This window comes from Sceloporus occidentalis, unplaced genomic scaffold (genome assembly GCF_023333645.1).
Source record: "Sceloporus occidentalis isolate IW3139 unplaced genomic scaffold, rSceOcc1.0.p SCAF_44, whole genome shotgun sequence".
Lineage (NCBI taxonomy): Eukaryota > Metazoa > Chordata > Lepidosauria > Squamata > Phrynosomatidae > Sceloporus > Sceloporus occidentalis.
Genome location: NW_028317024.1, coordinates 2,865,001 through 2,877,312, shown reverse-complemented (window position 1 = coordinate 2,877,312; position 12,312 = coordinate 2,865,001). Strand labels below are relative to the sequence as shown.

The 12,312-nt window shown below is 37.2% G+C and overlaps 1 protein-coding gene across 2 annotated transcripts in view; it reads right to left on the bottom strand.

Annotated features, from left to right (window-relative positions):
* Positions 1-12,312, bottom strand: part of LOC149289588 (F-actin-uncapping protein LRRC16A-like) — a 111,701-nt gene that overhangs the window by 39,896 nt on the left and 59,493 nt on the right. For both annotated transcript variants that reach the window (XM_089490362.1, XM_089490363.1), the window contains exons 6-12: positions 11,012-11,109; positions 10,702-10,772; positions 9,822-9,895; positions 2,711-2,786; positions 2,223-2,311; positions 1,576-1,670; positions 358-444 (exon numbers count right to left, since the gene is read on the bottom strand). In XM_089490362.1, the coding sequence (XP_089346488.1) occupies positions 358-444; positions 1,576-1,670; positions 2,223-2,311; positions 2,711-2,786; positions 9,822-9,895; positions 10,702-10,772; positions 11,012-11,109 (590 nt within the window). The remainder of the gene's footprint in view (positions 1-357; positions 445-1,575; positions 1,671-2,222; positions 2,312-2,710; positions 2,787-9,821; positions 9,896-10,701; positions 10,773-11,011; positions 11,110-12,312) is intronic.

Here is a 12,312-nt window from a genome sequence, read left to right as displayed (position 1 = left end):
TATATATATTTTACTTATTTTATTTATATTTTTAATTAACCACACAAAATAGAAATTTGATAACATATAACATATCCCCTTTAAGCTTCTACAAGTTTCTTTTATAGGTTTTTCTAGTCTCTGATGGATTATTAGCCATGTTTTTCTCTTCTGCTGTTAAAGGTTAATTTTTTAACATTTATTTATTTTTAAATACTAAATATGGATAGAACTTCAGCAAAAAAGATCTATTGGTTGCTATGGTGCCAACTACAAAAGTAGCGCTTTATAAATATGGCCCAGTGTTGCTGCATTTCGAAAAATAAGATAAAAAAAAAGTTTTCAGGCTACAAAACCAAACCAAAAAAAATGCATTACCTTTGGGAGATATTGAGGTTTTTGATAAATTTAAATGCTTTAGTCCTTTTGGAAGTTTGGCAAAATGGATACTTAAGAAAGCCACACCTGTAGAAAGAGAACCATGTTTAAATAGCGGGGCTTTATAGGACATATTAATAACATATATAATGACAGACACAAGAGATGATATTAAACTTAATTACACATAATTATATACAATAATTAGACGGATTGGGGAAAAAAAAGATAATTCTAAAGAGACAAAAGACCCACTTCTAAACTAAAAGTGGTGCTGTTCACTTTTTTGATGCACAAAAAAGTTAATACTAAATGGAAAACCTCTTTTCTATAATTTCTGAAATTACAATTCAGAACATGTAATTGTTGTTCAATACAATGTTCCCCTGACAGCAGAGTGCTTTAATAGCTGATCACTGTAATGCTAATTATTACCTATTCTATTGATAATGCAAATGTGGAATTTTAATATCAAACTATACAAAAAGCTTTAGGAATGTGTTAGCTAGCTATTTTAAAACACATACTGCATGAAGAAACAAACCTAATCACTAACTTAAAGACTCTAGAGCTAATATTTTACGCCAGAGTATGATCTACAATATATATATATATATATATATATATATATATATATATATTTATTTTTTTTCTCTCTTATTTATCCTGCATAAATTGAACCTGCTTTCTTACATGCCCCTTTAGTGCCATCTGGCCTGTGTTTATATAATCTGATTTTTCCTCCATCTTTCAGCTAAATCTAGACAGACATTCACCAAAAAACTCTAGGCTAAATAAATATTTAACATGGAAATAATCCTCAATTTCTCCCTTTATAACCCTACACACCACACGTACAATATGCCCACTTAGAACATCATGAACAGTTTGCCAGTTGTCTCCAAATTCCCCTGTCTTAAAGGTAAAGCCAATGGAAGAGCAGAGCAATCAAAAAAGAATTTAAATCGCTACCTATTTAGCATTTATCAATTTTCTGCTATAGGCGTGATACACTGGAAATAAGAGGATTAATATAAAACACTTCCATTTAAATCAGGTTTCAAAGAACTATGTCAGAAATAGTAAGGGAAGAAACTGCCAGGCATCCGTGAACAACATACAATACAATTAAGTTAAGCAGCATGGACTATAACGAAGGCAAAACCCAGGGAATGCACACAAATCCCTTTATCAGCCAAGTGAAAAAGTCTCCATTACCTCTATCCTCGAGTGGGTTGTTTGCAAGGTTAATAGTATGAAGTCCTGAGTTTGGATTATGTGCAAGGGCACTGGATAATTTCTGTGCAAAATCTCTGACGGAAAAAAAAAAAACCAATCAAACAAAAACAGCATAAATAACTTAAAGAGTACCAGTCAGATTATCCCCAAACCTTATATTTGACCAATAAACAAGTTTAGAATTGTTGGTTCTTTTTATTCAATAAACACCATCTCGCTGCTTGACCCAATAGAAACATAGACACTAACGACAAATAACAACCACTTGGCTCATCTAGTCTATAAATGTTCTTCCTGCCGTGAATACTCAGAACTTAATCAGTTTTTGGTCTCGTCTTCAGGATAGCCACAAGCCTACCCCATGCATGTTTATAGTCTATCATATATTATATATATATTGTATTAGTCTCTAGAACTTCTATTGGGAAGCTGTCCCACTTATCTATCACCCTTTCTGCAAAAATTCCACAAGTATGTTAAAATTAATATTAAAATCTTCAAGTTAATAGCTAGTGATGAACACAATTGATCCCAGTTTCCATGGCGGTCACCCTGATCTCCTTCCTTGGCAGCAATGAAGCTCATTGCTTGTTAATAAGGCATGGGCTAGCTTGTTAAGGACTTACATTCTGAGGCCTGCGTTTTCTAGAACCAATTCTTCCAATCGACTGGATCTGCTAACAACGCGTAAGATTTGATCGCAGACGTCGGCAGACTGAAATTGACAGACGTTCACAATGAATAAGCGTGCACAATGCTAGAGCTGAAATAGAGCCTGCTATTCTCCTACTAAAACACAAACATGGGCAGATTCTTAACTATCCTTTGCAGAGTAATTATTTTTCCAATAGAAGGTAATCCAGAGTAATTATGGTAGTGTTTGGGATTCATTTCATTTTGCAAAACTGTCAAATTATAGTATTAATTCTATAATAATTAGAATACACTTAACATAATTTGATAGCTACAAGCTGCATGTTTACATTAACATAATTTCCAGTAAGAACACCAAGCAAGGAGAACAAGCCAGCCCAAGTTTCGTGTAAAATGCATACTTGAATCCATTACGCATGAACTCCAATGAGTTTCACTGCATCCACTCGTTGCTGCTTACCAGTTTTAAGTCCTTAGAGGTTAGCTTTGTAAACCATTGATTATATTCCAGAGCAGCAACAATCGGTATCAAATCTCTATGGGGGGGAAAAAATACAGTAACAAAGTTTCACTGTGGTTTTCAATATGTATTATTAATTTCACTATACAATAACAATAACTAAACAAATGCCATCCTAAATCAATGCTAGAAGGCAGAGTGAGTATCTCAATCTGTGATTCATGCATTCCTTATCGCTATGAGTATTTGTTGATAAAATAGTTTATGTAACTTATATTAGGCTGGAGAAATGTTATACTAACTGCGTACTATAGGAAAACAAATTGAGAGAGTACATATATATAGTAAATATCACACAAAAGCAATATTGAGAGGTAGGCACACAGTCAAGGTACAGAGGTCCGTGCATAACAGCGAAATCAAGAAGCTTCAGGCATTGCGTGTATCAAGATCCACTTTCAGTTATTCTATATAACATCACTACATTGATAGAATGCCAGTTTTCTTGGAATTTATCTAATCTTCATTGCAAAGACTGGAGCCCCGCAAATCTATTTTCTGATTTTGAGTATTATTTTGCTAATTTCAAACTTTTTTTTTTTTTTTTTTTAAGAAATGTAATTGGCCAAAATTATGCCATTTTGTAACTTTAAACCAGAAAAATGTTTGGTTTTGAGAGCATCCAGCTCATTTATAATACTGTTTTGCCGTTAGTGAATTGTGTATTATACTTTACTTGCCCAGGATTTATAGCTCAATTGCAAATTGCTTGTTTCACATTTGTATAAAATACATCTTTTGATATATTTTGTGTAGTCAAAGCTCCATAACGCAAGCAATCTGAATAGCTCCGTTCCCAAATTAATATCGTACGTTAAACTAAAGGCGCAGAACCCTGAATGAATTTCCATTTTACTTTAATAGATACAAGAGTATTATTAATATGTATCTTGCAATCAATTAAAGCACCCATCAGTAACCACTCCATATTGTCACCGGTGTCACAGAACTGCTTCAAGTAAGGCAGAGCGGTGTGCAGGAGCACACAGGTCACAGTAACCTGCGCTGCATGCAACGCAGCCAGCGAGTGCCACAAGGAATTAGGTTCATCATCCTAACCATTCACTAGTTAATATAGATAGACAGTCATGAGTTCACAGAAGGGGCATAAAATCCAATTGTTAGTTGTTCTCGGGTGGCAGAAGGCTTCAAAGGTTTTTACATGCACTTCGTACGCAGAGACAGAAAATGAGACTTCTTTCATGATATGTATTATTTTTATATGCAAATGTAAAAGTTGGTGAATGGATCCATTTCCACTTAATCTGGTAGTATAAACAGTATGATATTCATATTTATTTTTTTACTTTTAAGTCAATGGCTGATTTTGTTCCAGTAATGGATGTGTCCTTCTGAAGAAGAGAATGTTTTCTTACAAGCTTGTCAATGACCACAGACATCAAGCCAGAAAAAAGAGAGTAGGCTTCAGACTTGAATCAGATACTACTTACCCTACATAAAGAGTCTGATAATTTATTAATTGTTATATTGACATCTCAGATGGAACCCTTGAATGTCTAATAGTATCTTTATTGGATATTTCACTAGCTAATTAGGCATTACCCATTTTTCATTTGAAAACAAACAGTAATAACCAATACTGTGGAGAATCGGACAAAATGTGTACCAGCATATAAACTATCCCAACCTTACATAAAACATAATAACTGAAAGACTATTCCATACACAGCAGGTACTTGTTAAAAGAGGGCTAACATTTGCATACAGTATTTCTAACAGATGAGAAACATTGAGTAATCAGTACAGATACTAATGAATAAGCTTCATTATTGTACAAATGTTCGCCAACCACACCTTTCATATGGTTAAAGAAAAAAGTATTGTTAAGTATACATAACCCAGCATCACACTTAAATTCTCCCTACTGAAAAAGGTCTGATTCATAAAAACCGATTGGAATAAACACCGAATCCTCCAGTCTTTGTTTTTGTTAGCCTGATCATCGGTAATGGCATCTCCAGTTAAATTTATAAATGAATGCTATAAATCTCTCTGGATAGGCCTCTTGTTCCAACATCCTTACTGCTCTTGCATTAGTTCCATTGGGTGCATTTCCAGAAACTGAAAGATTCATTCTTTAATGTAAAAACTGAGGTTAACCAATAATCTCTGTTATATTGTAAAACCCAATACAATACTTGTATGGTAGCTTATTTCAAGAGGGACGTCTTCCAAATTTCCACGATGGGCTGTCAGATAGAAAAGGTCCGACTGTCTTTATTACACAAGACTCTAAATGTGGGAAACATTTTCAAATAAAAAAAAAGAAAAAAAAATAAAATTAAAAATTATTAACTCTACTCTACTCAATCTATGGCTGGTAGGCTACAGCGGTCTCATCCTGCAGCTAGTGGCAGGATCACCATTTTCTCCAATCAAGTTTTGCAACACTAAAACCAATATTAACCATGTTTTAGTATATTTAGTTCAGTTGGGAATATCATAACAGATTTTACATGTAAATGGACCTCAGAAATTAGTAACAGTTTTCACGCTCCATAAAAGTTATGTACACCAATACAAAGCACCCCGAGTATGAAGGAGGAAAATCATAAAATGTAATCACAAAACACTGAACCAGACAAGACTTGTTCCTAATAAGTATCCTGCCGAGCTGTCTAATCCTAAATGTGTTTGCACAAGATATATCGGCTGCGGTAGATAGCACTGGTATCTTCATTCACACAGCACAAGACTTGCATACAAAATATTTGTAACCAGGGGAGTTCTTCATGTTTGCTATATTTAGTCTGGAGGATTGGAGGAAAAGAAAGCCAACAGCATTTTCTCCTAATTAGGCTCTGATCATGCTAATACAGACTAATCCATGACAAATGAATAGCAATTATATATATATATATATATATATATATATACACACACACACTGATAAGGGCATCATTGTCCCTTTTGCTCTCAAAGAAAATTAATAACATCCACACTATTTCAGCTTGAAAATCATCAAAAACCGATATTATTATTATAATAATGTATTTGCCAATACCTTTTGCAGAGTTTAAGTACAGGGATATAATAATAGCGCTCGCCATGTACGTATTGCTCTATACCGATACAAATGCTTTGTTTGACCTAATAGTACTTTTAAAAGTACTGATTATTCTCATTAAACATTTTATTTTCTAAATTGTTTTCAATTAAGTAATTTCAGTATAAATAGAGATTTTTGTGTAAGTGCAAATGAAAACAGCTACGTGAAGACTACAGATGCTTAAAAGTTAAACAGACGGAGGAACTGCATCTCTCAAGAAACCGAACAGCTGTGTTTTAGGAAGAAATAACATCTGATGAATGTATATTTATAACAGTTTCAACTGTTTAGTTAAATTTTATCGTAACATTTTGCACCATGGTGTCCCCCACATGATCTTTTATCTTACGTTACACTGTTTCTAAAGAAGAATGATGACGGCGACTAGAGGATATCCAGCAAACCCGTAAAAATGTTTATTCAACTCTATACTACGAACGCATCTTCCTCACAGCAAACCATTAATATTCAAATACGAGTTTAAATTACATTTGACTTTGAGCAATACTGAAGGTTGCTGAATATTACCTGGATAGGATTTTAGGGGTTTTTTTAAAGGTACCCTAGGCTGCCAGCGTTGAGTTTTATTTCATTTATGATTTTTTTTTTTTATACATTTTTTTTTCTTTTCCGTAGCTTTCTGGTGCAGGATTCACTTGTATTTGAGCTCTCGTTGATCATTGAGGCGTTCGCTTTGGCATTTGTGTTCACATAAATCTGTGACATACGATTTGTGTTTCAGGCCTACGGATTTGCTCCATTGATAGTAGAGCAATCAATCTGTAAGTTATTTAAAGACTATGCCTCACCACGTAAGGCCATTTCAGGACATACCCTGATACCCGTTTGGGATAACTTTCTCCGCATTTAATTTTCCACAAATAACCAGGAGGAGATAAGAGCACTTAAGTGTTTTGTCAATAAAGTATATGAATTAGTCAGCTAAAGCATCTATCCTTTTGACACTTCACATTAAATCTGTCACCGTTTCCATTTATCTTCAGTAGAGCTCCTTATCGGTTGGTTACATCCTGACTCTTATCTGCTCAGGTTTCTGGTTTTCTTTATTTGAGCTCTACATGGCTTTGTAATTTAACTATTGCCCTTCTTTTAAATAAGAGCGATGGGTGCTGTTGTCAAACGGTACATCGGAGGCGGCTTTTTAGGAAAGTACTTTTTTTGCAAGAAGTAAGAATGCATTAAATCACAGTACTTTTTGTTTGTGGCGTCTGTACAGAACATTAAGCTGTCCCTAAATATATCCAATACCGTTACATTAACCGATAAGCACAATACACAAGCCAGATGTAGCTTTAGTAAATAAAATTAGTTTAGTTTAGCAAATACAGTTTCTAATTGCTTTCTAGAGTCTGGTTATTAATTGTAGAGATGGCTGGCAGGGTAATTACTTTACCTCCATCATCTTCTTCTTTTGACTTTATAATTATCATTCACTATCTTACATTAAATATTTATTATGATAGTACTGGATTGGTCAACTTGGAGAGGGGGGGCTGCAGGTAAATATGGAACATGTGGTGTGCACCAAATTTCTTAGTTTTGGGTTTAGAGCGTCCATTTTTCCTTAGGGTGATTATACGCTAGGGCTGAAACAACTAATCGATAAAATCGATAATAATCGATAATGAAAATCTTTGTCAACGATTTTCATTATCGATTAATCGAATCGATTTTTATCGATTATAAAAATTATAATCCGACCTCAAACAGAGATCGGATTATAACACTAGAATCCAGATCCCCCGCAACGCTGCAGGGGACCTGGATTCCCCTCACTGTCGGCCGGTCTCTCGCTTCCGTCTCTCTCCCCCTCCCATACACCCCTCTGACTCCTCCCCCCTCCCATACATCACTCTGCCTCTCTACCCGGCTCCGTTACTGACTTCATAGAAGCCTCAGCGTAAGTGAAGGGCAGTAACGGAGTCTGTCTGTGCGCATCGTTTAGACCCCCACCGGCTGACAGAGGATCATCCTCTCTGTCAGCCGGTGGGGGTCTGCATCGCACATACAGCCTCCGTTACTCACCTTCACTTACGCTGAGGCTTCTATGAAGCTGCAGTGAAAGTTCCTATCAGTAACGGAGCCGGGTAGAGAGGCAGAGCGGTGTATGGGAGCCACCCTCCCATACACCACTCTGGCTCCTCCCCCTCCCATACGGCACTCTGCCTCTCTACCCGGCTCCCTGGTGTCTTGTGAACCTCCGTGGCTGACAGGAGGCAGAGTGGAGTATGGGAGGGGGGAGGAGGCAGAGTGGAGTATGGGAGGGGGGAGGAGGCAAAGTGGTGTATGGGAGGGGGGAGGAGGCAGAGTGGTGTATGGGAGGGGGAGGAGGCAGAGTGGTGTATGGGAGGGGGGAGGAGGCAGAGTGGTATATGGGAGGGGGGAGGAGGCAAAGTGATGTATGGAAGGGGAGGAGGCAGAGTGGTGTATGGGAGGGGGGAGGAGGCAGAGTGGAGTATGGGAGGTGGGAGGGGGCAGAGTGGAGTATGGGAGGAGGCAGAGTGGAGTATGGGAGGGGGAGGAGCCAAAGTGATGTATGGGAGGGGGAAGAGCCAGAGTGGTGTATGGGAGGGCCAGGAGCCAGAGTGGTGTATGTTTGAGTTATAGTGGTGTATGGGGGGTATTATGAATTTCAGGGCATATAGGGGGTATAAGGCATATTGATATTAGGCATATCAGGGGGGCATAAAACATATCTGGGGGTAAAAGGTATATCAGGGGGCTCAGTTGCATTTCACTGGCATATAAGGAGTATAAGGCATATATGGGGGCACAGTGGCAAGCTGGGCGTCAGATGTGCATAACCGGGGGCAGTTTGGTAAATAAAAAAAAATTAAACAAGGCTTTTTTCTCATAGTTTTTATTAAATATGAAAAATAGTTAACATATGAATTAATATTTACTAATAACTTTGTATTTAAACCTAGTTTGAGAAACACTGTGTTTGGGTTCTTGTAGCTTTTATTATTATGTCAGTACAATAAGAAGGTGAATAGAGAGAGAGAGGCCATTGCAATAAAGAGATGAAAGTGTAAATTGTACGTTTTTTATTACATTATTTTAAATTGAAAAAAAAAATTTTTTTTATCCGATTAATCTATTAATCGAAAAAATTATCGGCCAACTAATCGATTATTAAAATAATCGTTAGTTGCAGCCCTATTATACGCACTCTTTTGTATCACCTAGTTATCCTCTGCATTTAAGAAATTTTTACCATATTGAAAGGGTCAAGATAACTGCAAAGATTTAACCCAAATGCAGTGGAAATTCATAACGCTTGCAACAAGCGGGCCTTAAAACCCATAGAATTAGGTTTGCCAGCAGCCTACCCCCCCAAGAAATAAGCACAATGATTGATTTGCAAATTGGCAAAAGTCCAGCCTAACGTCCACTGCCAAAAATCAGAAGCAGCATCCGGTGAGCAATGTGTTCCATATGCCATCAGTCATCAGATCATGTCAACCATTAAAGACAATGAATTCCTGAGATGTGGATATTACTGTCACAAAGACTAGATGCCTAGTGACAATGTGTCAGCCTCATTTCTAACATAAAAGACAAGTCAGTCACCTTTAATAAAAAGAATTAAAGAACGATTGGACATGTAGCAGTCCCCTTCTGCTTTGAGTAATTCGATGCATTGAGCCGTCAGCTAGATGGGCATAAAACCATAACGTAACCACTGGTAAAAATCTATCCATGCTAAAGAAACCGTCATTCTACAAAATAACATTTTATAAGAAGCAAAAACCAGAATAAAAAATACTGTGTCAGAGATTCAATTTTACTTCAACAGAGTACAAGTGACCTTCTACTAAGATCTTAAGCACTAACATCTTAAGATGTCATTTTAGTTTATGCTTCCTTTCCTATTTGGCATCTTAAACTTTATAAGAATGTCTCCCAACCTTAAAGCCTTGCACGCGAAGCTATGCTGGGCACATGAATGAACATTACCTGTGCTCAAGGTGACTGAAGTCTTGCAAGTTTAGCTCCCGTGTGTCTTGAGTTAAATATATAGTGTCCACATCCTGTATTGGGCAAAACATAGTACAGTTTTATTTGTAAAATTACACAGGGTTGGATCCCTATAGAACCCCCGACAATCATTTATAAATTGTCTTATTAAACATTACCGTATTTGCTCGATTATAAGACAAGGTTTTTTTCTCATATTCAAGGTCATCTTATAATCAGACCTCAAATAGAGGTCTGACTACAAGACTAAGATCCAGATCCCCCTTAGCGCAGCAGGCGACCCGGATCCTCCTCTCTGGCAGCCGGTGGACGTCTGCGAGATGCGCACAGACAACCTCCGCTGCTGCCGGCACTTCCTCTGGGGCTTCTATGACGGATCGCCAGCATCACATGGCCTTCCGGTGCTCCCCCATAGAAGCCCCGGTGGAAGTGCCGGCAGCAACGGAGGCTGTCTGTGCGCCTCCTGCAGCAGGTGAACGAGTGGCATATAGGGGTGTATAAGGCATATCAGAGAGGCAGAGTGGCAAATAGGGGGTTAAAAGGCATATTTGGGAGGCAGGGTGGCATTTCTGGGGGGGGCAGATGTGCATAATTGGGGGCAGAATGGCAAATACAAGGAAATAAAATCATAGTTTTTATTAAATATGAAAAAATAGTTTACATGTGAATATTTACTAATAAAACTTTTTTCCTATAGGGTAGTTTTATATTTTTTCCTAAATTAATATTTAACTTTTGGGGGGTCGTCTAATAATTGAACAAATACGGTATTTTATTAATTTCTCATAGCACTGGGAAAAGAGTGCAATATAACGTGCCCCCACCCCAGTGCTCAAAAAGAAATAATTCGGATATTTACCCACTGTACTTCCTCTCTATATGGTAATCCAAGCCAGTCACAGACACAGGCATACATCTGAGAAAAGCCCCCTAGAGAATACAAAATAATTAACGCATACAAAGTTCTCATTATTTATCAATATTCATAATGTTTAATATATCAGGATTATGGAGGGCTTGCAAGATAAGGAGCACCGATTCAACACTTTCAGTGACAACGAATGGTGAAAGAATTGCAAGACCTACTGTCGCTGGAGGAGTTAAAGTTCTATTTTGATAATTAAGTTGCGGATCGTTCTTTAATTGAGACACTTTTTTTTTTTGCATACCACATGGGCCTACTTCTGTTACGGTCTGGCTATCCCACATAGCTTGCAGATTTGTCAACCTGTCTGATGGCTCCATGGTTACCTTCTTCATAATTCTCCTAAACAACACAAAATGCACGTTTTTAGATTATATTAAAAAACACACTGATTAACCACTATCAAAAAAGGTAGACAAACCTGTGTGACTTTAGAAACAAAGACAATTATAAATTTGATGGCATATAAGAACCATTTGGTCCACCCATGAAAAGGATAAAAGTGAGCTTGACCTTTAAGAACCATACAGTAGAGATCAGTATATTACAGCATCAAACGGTGAGATGGGAGAGATCCGTTATATTTCATAACTTCATATAGTGAAATACACACCAATTACATTACGCCGACTCGTGGCAGCAGAACGAAGTTATGATTGATCAAGGTCATTATTTCAAGATGGACTATAACATTTTCGAACTAGAAAATAAAAACAACAGTGTCTGTGGGTAGAATACTCAGGCTTGTGCATTCCAACCCTATTCTGTACTTTAAAGGGGTGTCTAAATATGCAAATAACAGGGCCCAAGTATTCATGGGTAAGGAATCAAAAAGTGACATTGCGTGTTACTATGGGAATGTACCTTCCATATTGACTTAAGAGTAAGTTAGTTGGCTTGTTGTGCTCCATACAGTAAAAAGGATTTGGTCACTTTAGGTTGAGACAGTTTACAGTAAATATTAAATAAACCCTAAAGGCTTCAAACTGATAAAATATAGCAAAAACCCACACTTTAATAACCAGGATGCAGCTTCTGGAATGGAGGTACTCTAACCTACATCCAGGACTTTCTATAGAGTATCAACAAGAGGAGGAGAGTAAACCTAATTAATAAAACGGGAATGCCTATAGATACCTGTATATATTACAATTTTTTTTTATTTTTTATTTTTTTTACTAGCACCATGTATAAATGAAACTTTCTAATTGCTGAAACCAGAAACCAGCGGGAGTGATTTGCAGAATAAACACTGCACATCTGGGAAATCTGTCTGCAAACTAGTAGTTATTAGAGACTATTACTTCTCCGCCAGAACAGATCCATAAGCATTCAGGTGGCAGTAATGCGAATCCCTACCGGTACAGCATTGCAGCAATGAGTACATGACTAACCCCACGTCTCTAACATTGCTGGCTCATAATTATTTAATGAATTAATAAGGTCAACCTATTTAAATGAAACACAAAACAAAAAAATGTAACACACACAGGGTAGGGGGAGATGGGGAGAGAGCGTGAGAGACAGCGTGAGTGAGTGAGTGAG